Source organism: Pelecanus crispus, chromosome 21 (assembly GCF_030463565.1).
Source record: "Pelecanus crispus isolate bPelCri1 chromosome 21, bPelCri1.pri, whole genome shotgun sequence".
In the NCBI taxonomy this organism is placed as follows: Eukaryota; Metazoa; Chordata; class Aves; order Pelecaniformes; family Pelecanidae; genus Pelecanus; species Pelecanus crispus.
The window spans coordinates 1,091,459-1,114,855 of record NC_134663.1 but is presented as its reverse complement, the minus strand read 5'-3'; the positions used below and the strand labels follow the sequence as shown (position 1 = coordinate 1,114,855).

At 66.5% G+C, this 23,397-nt stretch overlaps 1 protein-coding gene across 1 annotated transcript; it reads left to right on the top strand.

Moving 5' to 3' along the window:
* The first annotated feature begins 279 nt into the window (after positions 1-279).
* ADGRA2 (adhesion G protein-coupled receptor A2) lies at positions 280-23,249 on the top strand. The gene is made up of 19 exons (XM_075724034.1): positions 280-497; positions 9,029-9,100; positions 13,343-13,414; positions 13,518-13,589; positions 13,871-13,942; positions 14,054-14,217; positions 14,294-14,507; positions 15,542-15,706; positions 16,298-16,499; positions 16,588-16,737; positions 16,871-17,032; positions 17,533-17,742; positions 17,814-18,015; positions 18,259-18,467; positions 18,599-18,726; positions 20,997-21,120; positions 21,301-21,446; positions 21,639-21,728; positions 22,040-23,249. The coding sequence occupies exons 1-19, from the start codon at positions 280-282 to the stop codon at positions 23,247-23,249; spliced, it is 3,882 nt and encodes a 1,293-aa protein (XP_075580149.1).
* Positions 23,250-23,397: the final 148 nt, after the last annotated feature.

The window sequence follows — 23,397 nt, the reverse complement described above, 5'->3', positions numbered from 1 at the left end:
CCAGGACCACTCTGAGCTCCAGCCCACAGCAGTCTCCATCTCTCCCCACGCAGGCTCCCGCCCGGGGGGGCCGCGGGCCGGTGCCCCCGGCGGGGCCGGGGCGGGGCGGGGCGGGGCGGGGGAGGCGCCAGGGCCGGCGGCGGAGCGCGGCGAGCGGGGGAGGCGGCGCCGCCGGAGCCGCCCCGGGGAGCGGGGCGGCGGCGGCGGCGGCGGCGGCGGCGGGCGCGGAGCCGGAGCCCGGAGCCCGGAGCCCGGAGCCGGTGGCCCGGGGCCGGGGCCATGCGGCGGGCGGCGGCGCTGGTGCTGCTGGCGGCGGCGCTGAGCGGCGGGGCCGCGGCGCGGAGCTGCCCCGCACAGAGCCTGGGCTGCAAGTGCGGGGCCGAGCGGCCCAAGGCGCCCGGCGGCCCCGCCGCGCCCCGCCGGCGGGTGGTCTGCAGCGGCGGGGGGCTCCCGGGGCCGCCCGAGCCGCGCCTGCTGCCCGACGGCACCGCCACGCTGTGAGTACCCGCGCCCCGGGCATCGTCCCCCGCCCCGGGCATCGCCCCCCGCCTGCTCCGGCCGCGCATCGGCTGCGCCGGGGGACGGGAGCCCACGCGTGGGTCGCGCTGCGCCCGCCCCGTGCGGCTCGGCGGCCCCGGGGGGAGGGGGCTGGAGCAGCGGGGAGACCCCCGCCTCGCCCCCCGCCTCGCCCCCCGCCTCGCCCCCCGCCTCGCCCCCCGCCTCGCCCGCGCCGGTGGGCACCGCGGTCCTCGGCCGCTCCCCGCAGCCACCCGGGGCTGCGCTCCCACGGGCGGGCAGGTGCTGGCGGGGACGCGGGAGACGGCGGGGGGCAAAGTCCCGCGGTGTCGGGGAGCGCGGCGCAACCAGTTACTTTTTTTCCTCTCATTTTTTCGCTCCCTAAGTGAGCCTGCCCCAGCAGAAGCGTGGCTGCGCCCTGCGTGGCGTTGCTGAAATCGCATTAAAGCGGGGTGCTGCGGCTGTGGAGCGAGGGAAAGGACCCCGCAATCCCCGCGGCGCGGCGGCAGCTCGGGTTTAAAGTGTGGATGCAAGCTGGAAATCCAGGAAACGGGCTCCTTCTCCACGCTTCCCTCCGTAGCGTTCGCTGCCTGAGTGCTGGGGGAGGATGTTTTTGTTTGAAAGAGACCGTTCTCACTGGAAATATTTGCTGAAGAGCGATCGGGAGCAGTTAAGTGGGTTTGGGGCTTGCGCAAAGGGTCCAAAGCTGCCGCTCGCTTCCTAAAAGTTTCCTCGTGCCCTCGCTGCCGGGGAGGGTTGGGGTTTCGGCCGGCGCTGGCAGCCGGCGCGCCTGCTCACTGCAGCAGCAGATTGCAGGGTTTATTTATAACTCTGGAGGAGACGTTTGAATTAAAATCTGGTTTGGAGGGCAGGGCCGGCAGCGCCATTGCCGGAGGGAACGTCGCTTTTGCCCGGAGCGTCGTCCCGCGAGCGTGCCCACGGCCTCGGCTCTCTGCCTTCTGCTCCCCGGGCGCGTTTTGTTGGGGGCTGCGGGGGATTGGGGCTGCCCGGGGCTGGGCTGGGGGCTGCCGCGCTCCCGGTCCCGTGCGCTCTCACGTGCTTGAACCCGCTTGGCCACGTGTCCACTCGCGTGCTGGAGTTGCTGCTGTTTCTAAAGCATCTCTCGGTTCCCGTGTGCCGTGCCGTTGGCTGCAAAGGGGCTTTATTTTGGGGCGGCGATGTCCGCTTTGTGAAAATGGGGTGGCCGCGAAGGGGACCCACCCGCTGCCACCGTCCTGCCCGGCCGTCGCGCACGTGGAGCACGTCGTGATACGCGTCTGTGCCCAGCGGGCGTCACGAGCAGGGTCTGAAGCGCAGGAGGCGTAATAAAAGCGTAAATCGTCCTGGAGCAACACCGCAGAGTTTGTCCTGAGCATCCCCTTGGAGGGGGATGCTGGGAGGCTGCAGGGCAGGTGGAGGCTGGGCTCTCCGGTCGCGCTCTTCCTCGGGCGGGCTTTGCCCTTCGTTTCTTTCCTCCCGCGGCCCTTTCTGATACGTCAGCCCCTTGCAAATACCTGCGGGGACGTTTGAGTCCTTTGTCAGTTTGTATTGGGAAACGCATCCCATTAGGTGCCTGCCCAGGTGCTCTCTCCAGCGTGAGCGAGCGTAACCGCAATGTTGAGCCGGAGTTGAGCCCCACCGCGGCCCCGTGCCAGCGGAGCGGCTGAGGTGGGCTGTGCCCGGTGGGCCAGGGGGGTTTGGAGCCATCTGTGCCAGGGCCAGCTCCCTCGGAGGGGCCGGGATGACCGTGCAGAAGCATTAGGGCATTACACGATCCCACTAAAACGTGACATGAAACCTACAGGCGTAGGCAGAAACCTACAAATATGCGGTGACCCTGGGCTCTGCTCTCGCGCAGTAAACATGATTTATTCTAAACCCTTTCCAGATGGAACAATCAAAACCAGAGGCTCCGGCTTCGGGAGCGTCTCCTGGAGACGCTGGGGTGCGGGCAGGGAGCGGAGGAGGCAGCAGGGCCCGGGCAAGTGGCAAGAGCTGCACGTGCCTCGGGGGACGCCCCGCTGGGGACAACCAAATTTTGAGCCCTGCAGGCGAGCCGGCTCCGAGCAGGGCTCCTATGCGTGGCCCCGGGATGCTCAGGTCCCGTCCGCGCCCCGGGGATGCTCAGCATCGCTGTTGCCCCAGGCGCGTGAAACGCGTGGTGTGTTTTGTGCAGAACACCACTTAAAAGCGGAGCCCTGTTCCAGTCTTCCTGTGGCCCGGCCTGGCCGCAGGCGTGCATACCGACAGCGCCGATGCTGTGCGCGTTGGGAGGCTGCCGCCGCGGCATCGCTGCTGGCCCGGCCGCAGCTCCGGCCGCCCGGGTGATGGCTGGGGACACACGGGCAGCCGGAGGAGGTCGGGCGGCCGGAGGAGGTCTGCCACTCTGCGGGTCCGTCACCCCGGCTTTTGTTTGGCTTTTTCCCACACTCTCGGTTTACTTCTTTATTTATTTTTAATTATTAGGCCTGCACTGAGGAATCCAAGGCTGCCTCCGTGGCAGCTGCTGCTTATTTACCCCCCATGCTTGAGAAATGCTCGCTGGCATCACAGCCTGCGGACAGGCAGAGCAGAGAACAAGGGACGAGGGATGCCCGGGGCCCTGCCCGGCCGCCGGCGCTGGGCTCGGCCGCGGCGTCCTGGGGGACGTGGCGGTTTCTCACGGTGAGCCGTCTGCCAAGCAAAGCCGCGGCAACTTTTCTCGTCCCTCGGTCCCTCGGCCCCTCGCAGGGATCGCTGCTTCGGGAGAGAGCAGACCCGGGGCCGAAGCAGTGCCCGCAGATGTGGAGCTGCAGAAATTTTAACTCCGCGTGGGGAAGCCGCGGTGGCGGGGAACAGACCCGGCGCGGATGGGGGTGCTGGGAACCGGTGGCCCCGCTCCGTGCTGGTGGCGGGTGCGACGGCTGGGGCTGCGGCGCTGGAGCCCCTCAAGCTGGTGGCGGGACAGGGAGACGGGGCGCCTCGGTTCTTGCCTAAGTATCCACAGCCATCGCGGTCGTGTCCCGCCGGTCTTCGGTCCTACCTGAGAAACTCGTGCCGTGGGGAGACGTGCGGCCGGCGGGTGCGGAGCGGCCTGCCGGGACCGCTGCAGGCAGAAGCGCTGCCTTCGTCGCGGAGCAGGCGCAGGGAGCTGGCACGGGGACACATGGGGTCCGGCGAGCAGGATGATGCTCGCAGGGGTGCGATATCCCCGTGCAGCCTCGGTGGGCGTTACAAGGCTCTGACACCCGCCCCGTCTTATACCTAGAGGTTAATTCATTGCCCCCAGCTCGTCGCGGGGAGGAAGGAGGGGTGCCAACCCCGACAGATTGGCTTGTCACCCCTTTTTGACTCGTAGCCCTGCAGAGCTCGCCTGGCTGCGGCTGCCTCGGCAGAGCTTGCACCGATGCAGCCTGGGGCGCAGCGCTTCCCCCAGCCCCTCCGTCGTGGCCCAGCCCCCCGGGACTGCGGTCTTCCCGTGCTTGGGGGCCAGGGGATTTGGCACCTCTCGGAGACGTCCCTCCGGCGCGGCTGCGAGGTGCCAGGGCTCTGCAGATGTGTATTAACAAGGCTTTAATTCCCTCCCCCTCCAGCTGACCCCTGTGCTAATCGCCTAATGGAAAAAGCACTGTATCCCTAACGAGACCCAGATAGCCACGCCGGCCGGGGCCAGCCCCGCTGTCACACGGGCGGGAGCCCAAACCTCTTCCAGATGTGGAATCCCGGCACAGGCCTCATTTATGTGCACAGCTTGATTGCACTGAAATTACAGATTGTCTGCAGGGAATAGAGGGCTTTGACTTATGACCAATTTCCAGTTCTACTTGAACTCCCCTCTCCGAGGCCGGTTTATCCTGGGCCCTGCAGATGGTTTCTTTCTCCAACCTTTTTCAGCTTTTTATTTGTTATTTATTGGGCTGCACCTCTGGCAGGTTTGGTTTTTCTGGAGGCTGTGGGTCGCAGTGCTGCCCGGTGCATGGGAGCATCCCGGCCCTGCCACCCCGCGATGGCTCTGGAGGTTTCGCCCTCTCTCCGGGGCTTATTTTTCCTGTGCTAACAAAAGCCGAGGGTTGGAACAATAATTTTCACCATCCAAAATAGCCCGGTGTGACGTGAAGCTGGAGGCAACGCCCCGGGCACGTCGTGGGGAGGGGAAGAGCCCCAGAGCGCTCAAACAAAGTGGGGAGGGGGCGGCCCCGGCCGTGCCGGGGGGGTCTCCGGCCCCCTTGGGCTGGGAGCTGTGGGGTCCTCCCCGGGATGCTTCCACATCCAGAGCCCTTCCCGCTGCCGGAGCCCCCGGCACCGCTTGCCAGTCCCGGGGCCCCTCTTTTCTCTTCCTAAAAGTCCCTCTGCAAAGCAGTGAGCTCTGCTCAGGGCGCAGCCTGCGCCGTATCTGCTGCGAGCATATGCTTTGAATTAACAGACTTGGAGAGCAAAGCAGAGCCGGCCTCCCGCCCCCACCGTGGCCCCCCCTTATTAACCTCCGCGCCGCTGCCTGTGCCTTTCCCCTGCCTGCCCGGGCCGGGGAGCCACCGTCTCCCCGCATCCTTTTTTGGTTGGGTCCAGAGGAAGTTTATTGTTTCAGCAGCCCAGTTTCTGGAGCCGTTATTTATCCAAGTGGATTCCAGCACGCTTGAAAAAACAATCTTGTTTTTTTCGCTTTTGGCTCCTCTGAGATGAAAAAAAAAAAAAAAAGAAGAAGGGATCTCTCTATCTCCCCGCCTGCAGCCTCGCGGGATCTGAGCCCCGAGAGCCCCGGCGCGGGTGGGTTGCAGCGAGGATGCTGAACGCCTTCCAAGGCTGAATCCCCCCCGGGACAGGAGGATGCTCCTCGAGGGGCTCCCTCCGGCCGCCCCCGTCCCCGCCTGCCACTGTGCATCCCCCCGTCGTTTCCGTTTGACTCGACACTCCGGTCCTTAATCCCCGCATTGTCCGGAGAGACTTTTCCAGCCATTGCTCAATTAGCCGATTATTGTCCCGGTGGCAGGGGCCGTCCCCGGCGGCTGACAGGAGCCCACCCGCCCATGCACCGTGGTGCTGGAGGGTCTCGGGGCGGCTGGGTGGGTGAAGGTGCCATTTTGGGTGGGAGGATGCTGGAGCGGCACGAGGGCGGTCGGGTGTCGAGGGCTGGGGGAGCGCAGGGGGTCCCCAGCCTTTCCCGCCGCGCTGCACCGGGCGCATCGCTCCGAGCCCGGCTTGGGGGTACCTCTTGCTGCGGGGTTTGCCGGCGCTGCCGAGGTGAGGAGTCCCAGCCTGGGCTGGAGCCAAGGCACGGCCGAGGGACGGCTCCTGAGGAGCACAGCTGTGCTTTCATGGCCTGCCAAGCCCTGCGGACGCCGGGACGTGGGGGCTCCGCGTCCCCTCTGCACCCCCGGCCCCGCACGGACCTCAGCGAGCATCTGGGGAACCACCGCAGCCCCTGCACGACGCGCTCCCAGCCCGCCGGCAGCAGCAGCCACCTTGGCCACGGTGAGCCGGGGGGATAGGGCGGGCAGCGGGGTTTGCTTCCAGCTTCCCATCCACGTCCCTCCCCAGCCCATCCCTCCTCCTGGCCGGGCGCGAGAGTAGGGGCAGCTCTTGGGGTTTGAAATCCAGCCGAGGGGTTCGGGTCCGGTGCCACGTGCCGAGGGCTGGGTCCCAGCGCGGGGTCCCGCTGCGCCAGTGCAGCTCGGGGTCTGTTCACCCGTGGCCCCGTGTGCTGGCTCAGGGTGGTCTCGCGGACGCGCTTATTCCATCGTATTTTGGGGTTTCTCGGTTAATCTGCTGTAAGGGGATAGTGCTGGGGAACTGCGCAGGGCTCTGCTGCCTGCGGCTGCGTGGGGCCGGAAAGTCCCCATGGAGCCTGATGGGAACTTCCTGGAAAAGAAAAAAAGGAAAACATTTTGGAACATATTATCCATAAAACCAGCAAAACCAAAATAACACTGTATTTGAGGGTGTGAGTTGTTACAGGGGAGTGTGACCCCGCTGGCTTCTACAGGACAGGGAAAAGAAGAGCCAGAATCGCTACCTGGAAAAAGTTTTATCAGGAAGAAAACTTTCATCAAATTGTTGCTGTCAGTGCAATTTTCGTGTGCCAAGCACTCATTTTGGTCAAAGACCTCTTTTCCTTAAGGAAGGGCGGACCAGGCGTCGAGCAGTGGGGTGTCGCAGGGGTGGGCAGTGCCTGTGGCTTGATGTGCCCCGCATGCCGTGCTGGGGTCCCGGCCATTCCCGCACCTCCCGACGGCCGGCCCCGAGGGGCCAGCGGCTCCGGGGGTGGCTTCGCCCTCGACTGAAGCGCGCTGCGGGGAAGGCATCCCACGGCTGCTTTCCCGGCCGTCGGCAGGCGGGTTGCTGGCCCGGCCGCCTGGCTGCAGATCACAGGGGAGGCCGATCCCATCGGGGCCGCGGGAGCGTTGCCTTTTAAGGCGGGGAGCTCTGGTTTTATGGCAGAGGCGCGGATGGTCCCAGGGGTCCGCGAACAAAGCGAGCGTCCCCAGCGCCGGGGCTCAGCCCCGTTCCCAGCTGGGCGCAGCTCTTCGGTGCGCTGGCCCCCCGGTGCAGGCAGCCAGCTGCCTGCTCTCTGCCTGCAGCGTTGGTGGCACGTCCGTGGTTGTAATCCCCGGCAAAGCCCACGCCCTGGGAGCCTCCGGCACGGCCGGATCCAGCTTGCTCATGGGGCCGGGCACCCCCTGCCCAAAGGCTCCACGTGTCCTTGACCGTGCCGGGGACCACCCCGCCATGCCGGGCCGTGGTGCAGGACCGAACACGGGAGGTCTGAGAGCGCGGTCTCGTGCACTCGTCTGGTTTCTGCATTTGCAGCTCACATGGCCCCGAAGGGCTGTTTCAGCAGGGTCCGGCGTGCACCCTGGCTCAGCCCCTGAGACGGGGGGGCTCTGCTCACCCCTGCTTTAGTGGGGAGCCCCTGAGGTCCCCCATGTGCGTGCAGCCTGCGGAGGCTTTGCTGGGTTGTGAAATCTGCTGCCGCTGGAATTAAAACCTTCTGGAGCTGTTGGGGCTGGCATGGCCTTGAGCAGCAGCCCCCGCCGATGCCGTGACGGGTAATCGAGGCGTGCCATGGGGCTGCTGTGCCCCGGAGCCGGGGCTGCTCCAGGAATGATGCTGCTCTGGGAATGATGCTGCTCCAGGAGCATCCCTGCTGCCCTCCGCTCTGGGAAGGGTCCTGGGGCTGAGCCTGCTGCCAGCCGGCACCGGTGCTCGCTGCTGCTGTGCCGGGGCGAGACGAGCCCCTCGAAAGCGACGTCCCCGTGGGGAGGAAAGGGCGAGACGTGGCCCTGGCCGCGGCGGCTCTGGCCGCCAGCGTGTGGAAGCAATTTGCAGGCTGGCGGGGCTGCCGGCCGCTTCCGCTCCCCACCGCTGGCCGGGTCGCGGGGCCCCGCGGACACGGTGGTGCCCGGTGGTGGCTCCTCATTAGCACAGGATGAGGCCCAGGGCGGGGGGCTGCGCCGTCTGCCCCCAACCCTTCTCTCTCCACCACCCTTCGGGGGTTTGGCAGCCACCCCCGCTGCAATGCAGCCCCCTGAGCCGGCTCCTGCTCCTGCCCGCTCCCCCGGCAGCCCCGGTGCGGGAGCCTGGCCAGGAGAGCTGAGTGTGGCCGCCGGCAGCTGCCGCAGGCCGGGTGTTCGGAGGGGACGGAGCTCTGCAGCACACAGCCGCCATTCAGCCCGGCTGCAGAGTCCGCCCGTGTGTAAACAGCCCCGGCTCCGGCCCTCAATGAGCCCTTTTTTCCCCCGCGCCGCTCCCCTGGCCAGGGATCCAGGGTGCCCTCCCGGCCCTGGCTGGTGGTTGCCCCCCATCTGGTTTTGGATGACGTTTGCCGGCGGGCATCGCCGGTGCCCGCGCAGAGGCCCAGGAGCGCTGGGGGATCACCTCTGGTCCCCGAAAGCTGGCTCCCGTTCCCAGGCCGGGGTCTGGCTCTGCTAATTGCCGCTGATGCGCTTTAATGAGCTCCTGGCTGAATTGTTGGGTGCTTGTGCCCTCCCTCCCTCTCCTGTCACCCTGCAAGGGCCCCTTTGGCCGGCAAAGCTGTTTGCTTTGGGATGAAATCTCAGCCCTGGGAGGGTCCTGGGATGGCCACGATGCTGCGACTGAAGGGTGGTCAGGCTGGTGGGGGGCAAGAACTGGGGGTGCCGTGGGGTCCCCTCCTGGCTGCAGGTCCTCGGGGTGCCCTCTCGGTGCAGGTGCTGGGGTGGGGATCTCATTGCCTGCACGTGCAGCTCCTTGCACCAAGGCCCAGGTACAGGAGCGATGCCCCAAGAGCTGGCGCAGCCCCTGGCACCCCCCGCCCGGTGCTGCCATGCACGGTGACCACGGCACGGCATCCACACACGGCCGTTGCATCCCATGCCCCCAGCCAGCCGTGAAAGCCCATCCCTGAGACTTCACCATCGCCACCACCGCGGCGGCACAGCCCGGGCTGCCGCTTCTCGCGGCGGGTCTGGCCGTCCCTGCTCCCCGTCCAGCCCCGCGGTCGCCGGGGCACGGATGGTCGAGTAACGGGGTTGCCCCTCTCCCTCTGCTCTTCCCGCAGGCTGCTGAGTAACAACAAGATCACGGTGCTAGAGAACGGCTCCTTCTTCGGGCTGCGGGCTCTGGAGAAGCTGTGAGTGCCCGGCGGGCGGCTGGGGGTCTGGGCAGGAGGGGTGGGCAGCAGCGGGCGGCAGGGTGAAGGCAGGGCTTCTGCAGGGTGTGAGCTGGCAGCAGCGCATGGGTCCTGCTCCCAGAGTTGCTCCTGGGTGCTGCAGCAGGGCTGGCACTGGGGCGCGGGGTTTGCTGCCGGCACCCGCGGGCGTCCCAGGGTCCCCGGGAGCCACGCCGGGGCGGGAGGCACCGGGGGGGGGCTGTGCTCCGTGGGGGCCGATATGAAAAGCAACATTGTCCCCCCGAACAAAGTCAACTTTCTTATCTCTCCATGAAAGGCATCTCTATGGAGGGAGCTGTAATAAGGGGAGATTTATGGCCCCCATATGGGTTTGATCTGTAGGTATGCAGGAGCGGGGACCGGCGCACTGAGGGCGTTTTGTTCCCCACCGCGGCCCCGCGAGGGTCTCGCGCATTCCTGCGCCAAGCGGGGCCGGGCGAGCTCCCGCCGCGGGACGCTAACCCGGCGTGACAGCGGCCTGGCTGCCGGCACCCGCGGGCATTGCGCGCCGCAGGCCCGGGCATCCTCTGTGGCACGCGGCGCCGGGGGCTGGGGCTGCGGTCGTGGGGTCCCCTTCCTCTGGGCAGTGGGTGCCCGCCCCGCAGGGCATCGCTCTGGGCGCGCGTGGGCAGGGGGTGGGTGGCCGGGGCAGCAGGGAGGTGAGGGCAGCGGGGAGCGCAGGCAGGGGCGGGCAGCGTGCTCGGCCAACGGCGGGCCCGGGGGGGGTTACAGCCCTGCCCGGGGTGCGGCGCAGCCCCGGCACGCTGGCCATGCCAGCCGGGGGGCTCGCAGCGGGGAGAGAGGGCTCCCCGGGGGCAGCGGGACCCACACCGCCTGCGTTTCATTAGCCCGAACGAGGAAGCGTTTATTAACATGGATCTTGTTCGAGTTACAGAGCGTGCACCTGCCCCGGCCCACAGCGGAGCCCAGCTGCTCCGGCGGGCACGGGGGCCGCGGGGCCCGGGGTGTGCAGTGCCCGCTCATGGCATTGCTCCGGGACGCGCGGCCTCCAGTGGGTGCCAGCCCCTGGGCAGCACCCCACGGTGCACGGTGCTGTGCGTGGGGTGCACGGCGTCAGACGGGGTGCGGGTACCCCGTGGTGCATGGTGCCCGCCGCATGGCACTGCGGTTGGGGTGCACAGCGCTGGGTTGGGGAGCAGGCACGGCCGAGCGTGCAGTGCCTCGTGCACAGCCTCGGGGCTGGTCTGGGATTTGAAAGCTGTGGAAATCCCTGCGGGACTGTTTTAGGGGTGAGCGGGAGGCAGTCACCTTGGGGACCCTGTGTCCCTGTGGTCACCTTGGGGACCCTGTGTCCCTGCAGTCCCACATGGCCGAGTCTTCCCCGGCGTGGCTCCAGGCGTGGGGTCACCTCCTGCCTCCTGGCACCGAGCTCTCATTAGCAGGAGGGATTAATGTGTGCCCAGGCAGGGAGCAGCAGGGGCCGCCGCGGGCGCCGCGCTCACCGGGAAGGGCCGTGGCGGAGCCAGGGGGTGGCACCCCAGGGGGACCGCGGCTCTGCAGCCCCCAGGGTGCCTGGAGTCCCCCTAAAAGTCTCCGTGCTCTGGGAGAGCAGCCGCCCCATGTCACCTCCTGCTCACCTCTGCCATGCCGAGACCCCGCGCGGGTCAGAGGGGGAGCACCGGCGTGTCCAGGGGGGCCGTGGGCAGCAATCCCCTGTCCCAGGCCGGCCAGCATCGCGCCGCGCCGTGCCTGATTGCTCTCGACAGGAGCCGTAATTGTTTTCGTCGGGTCGGTCTGGGGCCGCGGCGCAGACATGCCCCATGGAGGGACCGCGCTGGTGCAGCGGGGACGCGGTGGGGGCTCTGGGGGCCCCTCGCTTCTGGTCCTGGGGCTTGCGGGCCCCCATGCCCACCCCAGCCGCCCGCTGCGGGTGCTCGGTGTCCCACCGTAGCGGGGGGGGCCATTCCTGGGGTGTCGGTGGTGAGCGGGGTGCCCCGCGGACCATTGCCCCTCCAGGCTTGCAGCTTGGCATCTCCAGTGATTTGTGGCGGTGTAATGAGATTAATGAGTCTGAGCGGGGCCGGTATGCAGCCGGGGCAGCCGCGCTCATTAGCGCAGCCCCGCTTGGGAATGTCCTGCCCTCCGCCGGGGCCGGTGCTTCCCCGCTTGGGGCTTCGGGCCGCGAGGGGGCTTGGCTGGGGGACAGCAGTGACGGGGATGGAGTCCGTCCGTCTGTCCACCTGCACTGGGCTGCAGCGGGTGCGCAGGGAGCTGCTCGTGTGGCTGCGGGCTCAGCCCGGGGGCGCCGGGCTCCTTGCGGCTGCACCGGGCTGGATCAGCCCCTCTGTGCCTGGGTCTGCTGCGTGCATCGAGGCTTTGCAGGGTCCCCATGCTTGCATGGTGGCAGGGGGGTCCCCGTGTGCATGCGGCAGCGGGGGTTCCCGTGCGCGCATGGCACCGTGCCGCTGCTGGCTCTGGTGCCTGTGGCACGTCACCCCGCCAGGGCAGCGGGAGGAGGGGGCTCGGGAGCGGCGGAAACGCGAAGGCAAACAACCGCCGTGCGGAGAGAAGAGCCTTATCGTAAATCAGCAGCAGCAGCAGCCCCGGGCCCCCGGCCAGCGGGGAGGAAGTGACTGAGCGAGGAAGGCTCCCCGCCAGGCCGTGCGCCGGGCTGGCCATGAGCCCCCGGGGCCCAGCATGCTCCCCAGTGGTCCCTTCCATGGCCGGTGGTCCCCTGCAGCCCGCAGCCCCCACCTGCATGCTGGCCAGAGCCAGCACCCCTGAGTTTTGGCAGCGGTCGTGTTTTGGCTGCTGCATCCCCACCGCTGCGGGCTGTGCTGGTGGTGTGTGCTGGGTGGGCATCCGGGGCGCGGGGGTCCCTGGGGACCTCCGGTGGCCCCCGGCGGGGAGCGGGGCTGGCGCGGGTGGTTTCCCTGGGCGTGTACGGACGGGTGTTGGCAGGACGGGTGTTCGTGCAGCGGGTGTTGGTGATGGCGGGGTTGGCGGGGCAGGTGAGCGGAGCTGTTCCTTCAGCACCGCCGCTCACCTGGCCCCTGTGCACACCTGCCTGCACACCTGCCTGCACACCTGCCTGCACACCTGCCTGCGCACCCGGCCATCGGAGCTGCCAGGATGTGCTTTTGCCTGTCGGGGGAGGCCAGGGAGGGCAGGCGTGGGCAGAGTTGTGTCAGCTGAGCAGGGCCGGGACGATGCCGGCCTGGAAGGCGTCACGCCGTGCTTCCCTTCCCTGGGGTTTGCACCGCGGGGCCATGCACCCCCTGCACCAAGCCCTGCCCGTTCGGGCTCAGCTGGGGACCCACAGAAGCCACTTGGATGAGTTTTGGCCTGGAAGGAAAACACATCCACGTATTTACGGTGTTCAGGCAGCGTCGCCCGTGTTCCCTCTCCCTGCGTGGCCCCTCGTGTCTCGCTGGTGGGACCCCGGCGCCCACCTGCACCCCCAGGTCTGCTGGAAGGGTTTGCACCGTCCCGGGCTCCAGCTTGTGGCCTTGGAGCATGGGCTGTGGTTCATGGGGCGTCCCCAGGGCCGCACGCAGAGCAGCGGCGACCCAGCGCTGCGCACCGTGGAGCCTGCTGTAAATAAACAGCATTGCCATGTGGTTCCCATTTCCTCTCCTGGCCAGCACCGGTGCTCAGCAGGAGCTGCCTTGCCAGTCCCCGGGGCTGGACGGAGCGGCCAAAGCCACCGGCGCTCCCCGGCTCCCCGCCGGGCCGGCAGCCGCCCCACGCTGGCACACGCCCGGCATGTCTGTGATTAGATACGTGCCTCCAATCAGGCTAATAAGCCAAACGAGCTTCCTGCGGGCCGCAAAGCCCTTTTGGGGCCGTGCTGGCAATCGCAGCATGCTCTTATCCCGCGGGCGGCTGTTCCAGAAACAACTGTGCAGGAGGGGACAGTGGCCACCGCCGGCATGCACGGGCGTGCGATGCTCCGCAGCGTGCGCTCGGAGTGTGCAGAGGGGCTGGCATCCCCCCCGCGAGCGATGGGGAGCCTCACGCCTTCCCCGTGCCCTTTGGAGAGATAACGAGACGGAAACGGGATGGAAAGCTGCTAGGGAGGCTCCCGCGCGGGGTTTTGCAGCGCCCGGGGCTGCCAAGGGACCCGTGCGTGGGAGATGGGGAGACCGGGGTGCGCTCGTGCCCTTGGCCCCGCTGCGTTGCGTCTCCTGCGTTCGGGGCTCCCTGCTGCACATCCTGAGGTCTGTGTCTGTCTCTTCGCAGGGACTTGAAGAACAACCTGATCAGCACGGTCCAGCCGGGCGCCTTCCTCGGCCTCCCTGAGCTGAAGCGCCTGTAAGTGCGGGCGCAGACCCCTGGGAGCACCCGGGGCCGGTGCGGGGGGAGCGGGGGCCGCGGAGCCGCCCCAGCGCTGACGGCCCCGCCGCTTGCCTTGCAGGGACCTCTCCAACAACCGCATCGGCTGCCTGAGCGCCAGCGTCTTCCAGGGGCTCCCCAACCTCCTCCGGCTGTAAGTAGCTCCCTGGGGACACCCTGGCCAGCCCAGTCCCCTGGCTCCCAAGGGGACCCCTCCACCCGCCGCCCTGGGGGCTTCGCTCGCGGTTTTGCACCCTGGGGCCATCCCCGTGCCGCATCCTGAGGCCGGCTCCTACCCTTTGCCTCCAGCTGGTGCTAGGGCTCGTTAGGCTGTGGCTGCCTCGTGCCCACCCTCGTCAGGTGCCTTTGGGAGGTGTCCCCTCTCCCGGCAGGTCCCTGGTCCCCTCCACGCTGCCTTTCTCTCCTGTCCCACAGGAACATGTCTGGGAACATTTTCTCCAGCCTCCCGCCCGGCGTCTTCGACGAGCTCCCCTCCCTGAAAGTTGTGTGAGTTTGTGCCCCGGGATTTCAGCACCAGCGGGGTTCCCTGGCAGAGGGTCTCGGGGCTGGTGGCATGCCCCGGTCCCCCTGGGCCCCCCGTGACGCCGGCCCTTGCAGGGATTTCGCCACCGAGTACCTGACGTGCGATTGCAACCTGCGCTGGGTGCTGCCCTGGGCTCGCAACCGCTCGGCGCAGATCTCGGAGCGGACGGTGTGCGTCTACCCCCGGCACCTCCACGCCTTCCCCCTGCGCAGCGCGCGGGAGAGCCAGCTCCGCTGCGGTGAGCCGGGGCCGGGGCGGGGGCGGCGGCGGCAGGCAGGGGCACGGGCTCACCCGGCCGGCTGTGTCCCCCGCAGCGGGCGCCCCGGAGCTGCACACCCACCACCTCATCCCGTCGCTGCGCCAGGTGGTTTTCCAGGGCGACCGGCTGCCCTTCCAGTGCACCGCCACTTACCTGGACAACAGCACCCAGATCCGATGGTACCACAACCGCGAGCTGGTGGAGGAGGATGAGCGGACAGGCGTCATCGTGGAGGAGAGCCTCATCCACGACTGCACCTTCATCACCAGGTCAGGGATGGGGACAGGGATGGGAATGGTGATGGGGACGGGGATGGAGATGGGATGGGGACGGGGATGGAGATGGGATGGGGACAGGGGTGGAGATGGGATGGGGACGGGGACGGAGATGGAATGGGGACAGGGGTGGAGATGGGATGGGGACGGGGATGGGGACGGGGACGGGGACAGGGATGGGGACGGGGATGGGGACAGGGATGGAGATGGGACAGGGATGGAGATGGGACGGGGATGGAGTTGAGTTGGGAATGGGGATGGAGTTGATTTGGGGACAGGGATGGAGATGGGATGGGGAGTGGGATGGAGATGGGATGGGGACAGGGGTGGAGTTGAGTTGGGGACAGGGGTGGAGATGGGATGGGGATGGAGTTGAGTTGGGGATGGGGATGGAGATGGGATGGGGATGGAGATAGGATGGAGACGGGGATGGGGATGGGGATGGGCATGGAGATGGGGTCGGGGTGGAGATGGGATGGGGATGGAGTTGAGTTGGGGACGGGGATGGAGATGGGATGGGGAGTGGGATGGAGATGGGGATGGGGGACAGTGATGGAGACGAGACAGGGATGGGGATGGAGACGAGACAGGGATGGGGATGGAGACGAGACAGGGATGGGGATGGAGACGAGACAGGGATGGGGATGGGGATGGAGACAAGGTAGGGATGGGGACAGTGATGGAGATGGGATGGGGATGGAGTTGATTTGGGGACTGGGATGGGGAGTGGGATGGAGATGGGGATGGGGGACAGTGATGGAGATGGGGTGGGGATGGGGATGGGGATGGAGACGAGGTAGGGATGGGGACAGGGATGGAGATGGGGATGGGGACAGGGACAGGGACGGACACTCGTGGCCGCAGGGCTTGCTGGTTTGCAGGTGCCAAGTGCCATGGGTGGGAGGCCAAGTGTGGGCACCTCCTGTGCTTCGTGGTGGGTGTCCGCATGCACCCAAGCTTGGGCGAGCGCTGCTGCGGGTTCGCTGTGGGGCAGACCCGCCGTGCCAGCCCGTCCCCTCTGCCCGCAGTGAGCTCATCCTCTCCAACATCCACGTCTCTGCCAACGGCGAGTGGGAGTGCGCCGTCTCCACCTCCCAGGGCAACGTCAGCAAGAAGGTGGAGATCGTGGTGCTGGAGACCTCCGCGTCCTACTGCCCTGCCGAGCGGGTCACCAACAACCGTGGGGACTTCAGGTAGGGACCGGTGGTGGCGTGGCCGTGGGGCGGGTGCCGCAGCAGGACGGGGGATGCATGTGGTGCGTGCCACATACAGCATGAGTGGTGCGTGCCGGGGCGGGGGGCTCGCCGCAGGTGACCGGGCGTCTGGTAGCGATTAGTGGCCGCGGGGAGGGCGAGCGCCTTTGAAGGGCTTCCTGTGCCGGCGGCACAGCCCGGCTCCAGCAGCAGAGGTGTTGGAATTTCTCTGGCACAAGACGAAAGGCTCCGGGCGCCCACCGTAACCCCGGCGGGGCTGTTACGGAATATAAATTACTGGTACAGTCAATGTGGCTTAAATTAGCGGTGCCCCCTCCTCGCCTGCTGCTTCCCTCTGTGCTGTGCTGAGCCGAGCGGGATACAGGACTGGGTGGGGGGGGCAGCTTTCTGGGGAGCATCACCCTCAGCCCCCCTGGAGCCAAGGGAAGGCAGGGGCTCACTGCGGGGATTTGGGGGCTGCGGTGCCTGCGGTGCTGGGCACCGCACGGGGGGAGCAGGCTGGAGGGAGCGCAGCGGGAGAGGGCTGTGGGTGGCGAGTGCCCCGCGGTCACCGTGGGGCTGCGCCCGCAGGTGGCCTCGCACCCTGGCAGGCATCACCGCCTACCAGCCCTGCCTGCAGTACCCCTTCGCCGCGGGGCCGGCCGGCGGGGGCTCGGCGGCGGAGAAGCAGGCGTGGCGGCGCTGCGACCGCGCCGGGCGCTGGGAGGAGGGCGACTACTCCCACTGCCTCTACACCAACGACATCACCCGTGTCCTCTACACCTTCGTGCTGGTGAGCCGGGGCGCCCGGGGGGGGCTCGGCCGTGCCGGGGGGCTGGCACAGCCGGTGACCGTCCCCCCGCGGCCGTGCCGCTCTGCAGATGCCCATCAACGCCTCCAACGCCCTGACGCTGGCTCACCAGCTCCGCGTCTACACGGCTGAGGCAGCCAACTTCTCGGACATGGTTGATGTCCTCTATGTGGCCCAGATGATTGAGAAGTTTATCGGCTACGTGGACCAGATCAAGCAGGTAAGAAGCGCTTCTCCTGTCCCCTGCTTGTCCCAGCCCTGCCAGTTATTTTTGGGGTGGGAAAGCATGAATTGGGGTGTTTGCCGCTGGGGGTGGCAGTAGCTCTTTGCAGAGCCGCTTGCTGTCCTCGCAGCTGACGGACGTCATCGTGGAGATGGCCAGCAACATCATGCTGGTGGACGACCACATCCTGTGGATGTCGCAGAAGGAGGAGAAGGCTTGCACCAGCATCGTCCGCTCCCTGGAGAAGATCGCTGCCCACACGCTCAGCAGCAACTCCCAGCACATGGCGGTGGTGAGTGGGGGGCGAGGGGGGGCTGCCTGGAGATGGGGGGAGGAGGTGGTGGTTGGGCTGCTGGTGTGGGGTCTCTGCCCGTGCTGGGGGTGTCTCTGCCTGGCCGGGGGTCTCTGGCCATGCTGGGGGGAGTCTCTCTGCCTGTGCTGGGGGTCTCTGGCCATGCCAGGGGTGTGTCTCTGCCTGTGCTGGGGGTCTCTGGCCATGCCGGGGGGATGTCTTTGCCTGTGCTGGGGGTCTCTGGCCATGCTGGAGGGGTTGTCTCTGCCTGGCCGGGGGTCTCTGGCCATGCTGGGGGGGGTCTCTCTGCCTGTGCTGGGGGTCTCTGGCCATGCCAGGGGTGTGTCTCTGCCTGTGCCAGGGGTCTCTGGCCATGCCAGGGGATGTCTCTGCCTGTGCCGGGGGTCTCTGGCCATGCCGGGGGGGTGTCTCTGCCCATGCCAGGGGGGTCTCTGCCTGCGCTGGGGCTGACGGCCGCCCCACGGCGCTGTGCCTGGCAGAACTCACGCAACATCGCCTTCGAAGCGTATGTGGTGAAGCCCGAGAGCTACGTGGGGCTGAGCTGCGTGGCTTTCCAGCGGCGGGATGGGGGTCCAGCCGGGCGTCCCCCCCAGGCCGAGCGGGGGGCCGAGCCCGTGCCCGACCAGCAGCTGAGGCTGCGCTGCACCACGGGACGCCCCAACGTCTCCCTGACCAGCTTCCACATCAAGGTACGGGTAAGCCGGGGGACGGGGGGGGGACGGGGGGTGACCCCTGCTCACCGGCAACCGTGCGCCCGCAGAACAGCATCGCCCTGGCCTCCATCCAGCTGCCACCCAGCCTCTTTGCCAGCCCCGTCCCCGCCACGCCGCTGGCCGACTGTAAGCTCCAGCTGCTGGTCTTCCGCAACGGCAAGCTCTTCTGCAGCACGGGCAACTCCTCCCGCCTGGCCGACGACGGCAAGCGCCGCAGCGTGGCCACACCGGTCATCTACGCCGGGACCTGTAAGGGCTGCCTGTTGGCGGGGGGCTTGGGGTGTCCCATGTGGGCTTTTCTTGGGGGCTGGAGCTCCATGGGCCTCCTTGGTGGTCCTGCAGAGCAAAGCCATCCCTGGGGAGCCTCATGGGGAGGTGGCAACGTGCCTATGGGATGCGGGAGGGGGGGGGTCCCCCGTGCCCAGCCTTCTTTGGGGGTGCAGGCAGAGGGGTGTCTCTTGCCCTGCTCACCGCCTTTCTCTGTTGCCGCAGATGGCTGCGGAGTGGGAAACCTGTCGGAGCCGGTGGCTGTGTCGCTCCGGCACCCCGGGGAGGGTGCGGACCCGGTGGCTGCATACTGGAACTTTGAGGTGCTGGGGGGCATGGGGGGCTGGAGTGCCGAGGGCTGCCAGCTGGCCGCCCGGGAGCCCAACGTCACCTCCCTGCACTGCCGGCACCTCAGCAACGTGGCTGTGCTCATGGTAGGTGGGGAGTGAGCAATGGCGTTGGGAGCATTGATCGGGGGGGTGCAGAGCCTGGGGGCTGCAGGGGGGCGGTGGGATGGGACAGGGGCATGGGGATGGGGTCTGACAGGCTGGGCTATGCTGTGCAGGAGCTGAGCGGTTTCCCCAGCGAGGCGCGAGGCACCGCGGAGGTGCTGCACCCAGCCATGTACACCTGCACGGCCGTGCTGCTGCTCTGTCTCTTCACCACCATCATCACCTACATTGTCAACCATGGGTGAGTGAGCATCTTGGTGCCGGCCTTGGCCGTGGTGATGGGTGGTGCTTGGGTGGGTGTCTCTGCAGGCAGCTGGAGGAGCCCCCCAGGTGTGGGGGGATGGCTGTCCTGGAGATGATCATCCAGGGGATGGCCCTGCAGCAGATTGGCTTTCAGGAGATAGCCCTCCAGAAAAGTGCTGCCAGGCAAGTGGTGCTGCCACAGGAGCCCATCTTAGAGTCATAGAATCATAGAATCGTTTAGGTTGGAAAAGACCTTTAAGATCATCCAGTCCAACCATTAACCTAACACTACCAAGTCCACCACTAAACCAATTAAGGGGAGAGTCATGATTAATTTAATGTTTCCTGGCTTGGTGGCTGGATTGTTTTTTAATGAAAGTAAAACTAGGAATCACTGAGGTTGGAAAGGCCCTCTAAGATCATCAGTCCAACCATCACCCCCGTGCCCACTAAACCGGGTCCCAGAGTGCAACCTCTGCCCGTTTGTTGAACAACTCCGGAGATGCGGACTCCCCCACCTCTCTGGGCAGCCTGTTCCAATGCTTGAATCTCGGGGCAGTGGCTGGATGTGTCCTGCCTTTATGGTGATGGGGGCCTTGGGCTGGTTGGCTGCGTCTTGTCCTGCATCGTGAGGCATGGAGGAGGCGAGTGGGACTTTGAGGATGGGTTTGAAGAGCCCCTGAGACCTTGTTGGGTCAGAAATGGTGAGCAGCTGGGGCTCAGGGATGGGGTCCCTCATAGCTGGGGCCAACAAACCCCCCAGGAGAGGGGACAGTGGGGCAGCGAGCAGCAGAGCGGTGGCTGGACGGGAGCGGGAGGGCCTTCGCTCTACACAAGCAGTGCCCCACGAGCGATGGGATGGAGTGAACAGGGCACTTAGCAAAGGGCAGGGACAGCCGTGCTGCCAGAGCCACATCCCAGGCTGGTGCTGGGCTCCCTGCGGGGCCAAGGGCTCTCCCCCATCACCCCTGTGCGGCAGCAGCGAGCGACGCTCGGCAGCGGGTCCTGCTCAGAGCCCCAGGCGCAGCAGGTGCCCCTCGCTGCCCCACAGCAAAGGGCGAGCCCCCCGCCGCCCCCCACCATGATGAGAGGGGCTCAGGGCGGCAGTCGCTGCACGAGCCAGAGCAGGACCCCCTCAGCAGGGCGCTTACCAACAAGCTGCCTTCTTTAAGGCAAGAAACCCACAGAAATAGTTGTATCTAGCACTTAACGAGTATTTAATGAGATGCACATAAGGCCAAAGTAAGAGCCTCCTGCTGTAAGTGAAGCAAACGCTAACGAAGCCAGGCAACGCTCTCGGTCCACATCTAATCCCTGTTGGAAGAACCCAGCAAGAACAATTACATCTAACGCTTAACAAGCACTTAATGAGATGCACATAGGGCCAAAACATTCCTCTTAGTATAAGTGAAACAAACGCTAATAAATTCCAGCAACATTGTTAGCTAAACCTGTTATTTATTTCTCAGGAAGAACCCGATGATAAGTATTATATTTAACACTTAACGAGATGCACATAAGGCCAAACCGTTCCCCTTACTGTACGTGAAACAAACAGTAACAAAAAGTCAAGCAACGCTATCAGTCCACATCTAGCTATCGCCTGTTTGGAAGAACCCAGCAGTAATTATTATATCAAATACTTAACAGTACTTAATGAGATACACAGAAGGCCAAGCCATTCAATTTATGATAAGTGAAACCAGTATTAACAGTTAAAGCCGAGCAACACTATCAGTCCACATCTAACTACTACCCAGTGGGAAGAACCCAATAATAATTATCACATCTAACCCTGAACAAGTACTTAGTCAGGTAAATACAAGGCCAAGCCATTCCCGTTGCTGTAAGCGAAGCAACCACCAGCCCAGCCAGGCAGCGCCATCGGCCCATGTCTTGCCATGGAATCACGGCTGCCGCCCAGCCGAAGCCAGGACAGCCCCGAGCCAGGGGCACTGAAGAACATCCCCGACCTCCAGCCCGGCTCCTGCCGGCCCTGTCTCCGTGGCCCAGCGCCGGTGGCTCGCTGCTGACGGCGCCGTGATGGGCACATTGCCAGCAGCTGTGGGAAGCCCTTCGCCCGTGCATGGCTTTCTCACGCCAGGGCCGGGCTGCGCGGAGCATCCCTGCGGAGCAGCGGCGGCAGGATTTGTGCAGGCAGGAGCTATGCTGCAGGGAAGCGCTCTCGCACGTGCTGCAGATAGCTGTCCTGCTCGGGGTGGGCAGGAGCTCACCTCTCAGTGCTCACCCGTTCTGCTTCTCTCCCAGCACCATTCTCATCCCGCGGAAGGGCTGGCACATGCTGCTTAACCTCTGCTTCCACATCGCCATGACGGCCGCCGTCTTTGCGGGAGGCATCACCCTCACCGGCTACCTGGTCGTCTGCCAAGCGGTAGGTACCAGGGCAGCGGGGACGGCCACCGCGCGCTGCCGCTGCCCGGAGCTGCTCTGCAATTTGCAGAGCCCAGCGCAGCAAGGTTTCGCCCTGCTGAGACCCGCAGGACAGTGGCCGGCGGGGACACAGCCATGTCCGCAGCACCCCCCCTTCCCGACCGTGGCCTCTCTCCTGCAGGTCGGCATCATCTTGCACTACTCCTCCCTCTCCACCCTGCTGTGGATGGCGGTGAAAGCCAGAGTGCTCTACAAGGAGGCAACCTGGAAGGCGCCGCAGCAGCCAGACGGGGACACGTCCCAGCCGGCCCCCCGGCCCATGCTACGGTACGAACATCCCTTCCCCTCGTCCTGGCCCTACGGGGGAGCGGAGAGCCGCGGGAGCTTCCCCTGCCCCGCGTCCAGAGGCCGGGGCTGGCAGGACTCGCTCTGCCGTAGAAGCCTATCCCGCCCGCAGCCATGCCGTGCTCTCCCGAAGGCTCGCTCCGGGTGTGCGGTGACACCGTCCCCCCCGTGCAGGTTCTACCTGATTGCCGGCGGGATCCCCCTCATCATCTGTGGGATCACGGCAGCTGTCAACATCCACAACTACCACGACAACAACCCCTAGTAAGTGTCCCTGCTTGACCATGCCTTCCTCCCCAAAGGGGTGGCCTTCCTCCCCAAAGGGGTGGCCTCCATCCGCTGGGGCAGAGCAACCGGCAGCACCGGGAATCCAGGCAAGCTTGGGAAAGGCTGGTGAGATTTTTTTCCCAAGAGCTATCCATATATTGGGGAAAAACCAGCCAGGTAGCCAGCACGCCTCTGCAGAGCCCGTGCCATCAGGGCAGGGGTGCTGAGCGTCACAGTGCCGCGCCACGTGGCTGCCGGCTGCGCAGACGCCCAGGTCCGCTCCTCAAAGCCCCTTTCCTCCCGTACAGCTGCTGGCTGGTGTGGCGGCCCAGCCTGGGGGCTTTCTACGTCCCCGTGGCTTTTATCTTGCTCGTCACCTGGATTTACTTCCTCTGTGCCGGCCTCAGCCTCCAGTGCCGACCGTCACGCCGGAAAGATGTCCCCGAGCCGCTGGAGCCACCGCCGCGGCTGGGGGGTGCCGGCGACCTCCTGACGGACTCCGGGTCCATCTCGGTCACGCTGAACTCAGGGCCGCCCTGCCCCGAGGCGGATGGCATCTACTCCCTGCAGGCGCAATTCTGGGCGCTGGTGACCACCCACGCCTTGTACGTCGCCCTGTGGACATTCGGCGCCATGGCTGTGTCCCAGCGCTGGTACCTGAACATCGTCTTCAGCTGCCTCTACGGCATCACCGCCGTGGCACTGGGGCTCTTCATCTTCATCCACCATTGCGTCCGGCGCCAGGACGTCCTCAACTCCTGGTTCTCCTGCTGCCCTTCCTACAGGAACGCGCTGCCCATGCAGGCGTACGTCCGCCCCGGGCTGGCGCCAGAGGACGGCTCGCAGGTCTTCATCGGCTGCGACCCGGAGGCGGCTCGCTCTGGCGCCTCCTCCTCCTCGCCCAGCAGCGCCGGCTCTGCTGGGGGCCGCTGCAAGCTCACCAACCTGCAGGTAGCCCAGAGCCAGGCAGACGCCCACCCAGCCGCCTGCCTGGAGCCAGACCCCGCCGATGGCAAGCCCCTTGGCACCGGCAGGCACACCAGCAACCTCCACGGCCGCAGGAACCACCGGGGCAGAACTAAGCAGTGCCGGGATGGGAAGCACCACCGCTTGAAAATGCTGCGGGGCCCCTCCTCGGAGCATCCCTCCAGCGAGAGCGGGAGCCTCCACAACAGCCACTCCGAGAGCTACCACAGCGGCAGGAACAGTCCCGTCAGCAGCGGCCGCGCGGGGCCGCGGGCCCCCCAGGACGGGGAGACGGCGCCCAGCCACTCGGAAGGCAGCGACGGTGGCCGGCGGGCGCCCGACTTCGCCGAGGCTCGCCGGAGGAGCGCCAGCAGGGACAACCTGCGGCAAGCCAGCGCCGCCGAGAAGGAGGCGAAGCGCCGGTCCTACCCGCTCAACGTGGCCAGCCACAACGGCGGCCTCAAGGGCAGCAAGTACGACATCAACCTGGCCAGCGCCGACAGCGTGGTTGGGATGAAGACCGGCCTCTGGAAGAGCGAAACCACCGTGTAAAGGTGGGGAAGGACCGGACGCCGCAGCGCCGCAGCATTTTTCCTCCAGGAGCTGCAACTGGAGCCGCTCCGGGCGTCTGCGAGGAATCGCCACGTGCACTAGTGGGGACGGGCGGTGCGGCCGGGGGCTCAGGCTCACCCCGGGAGGA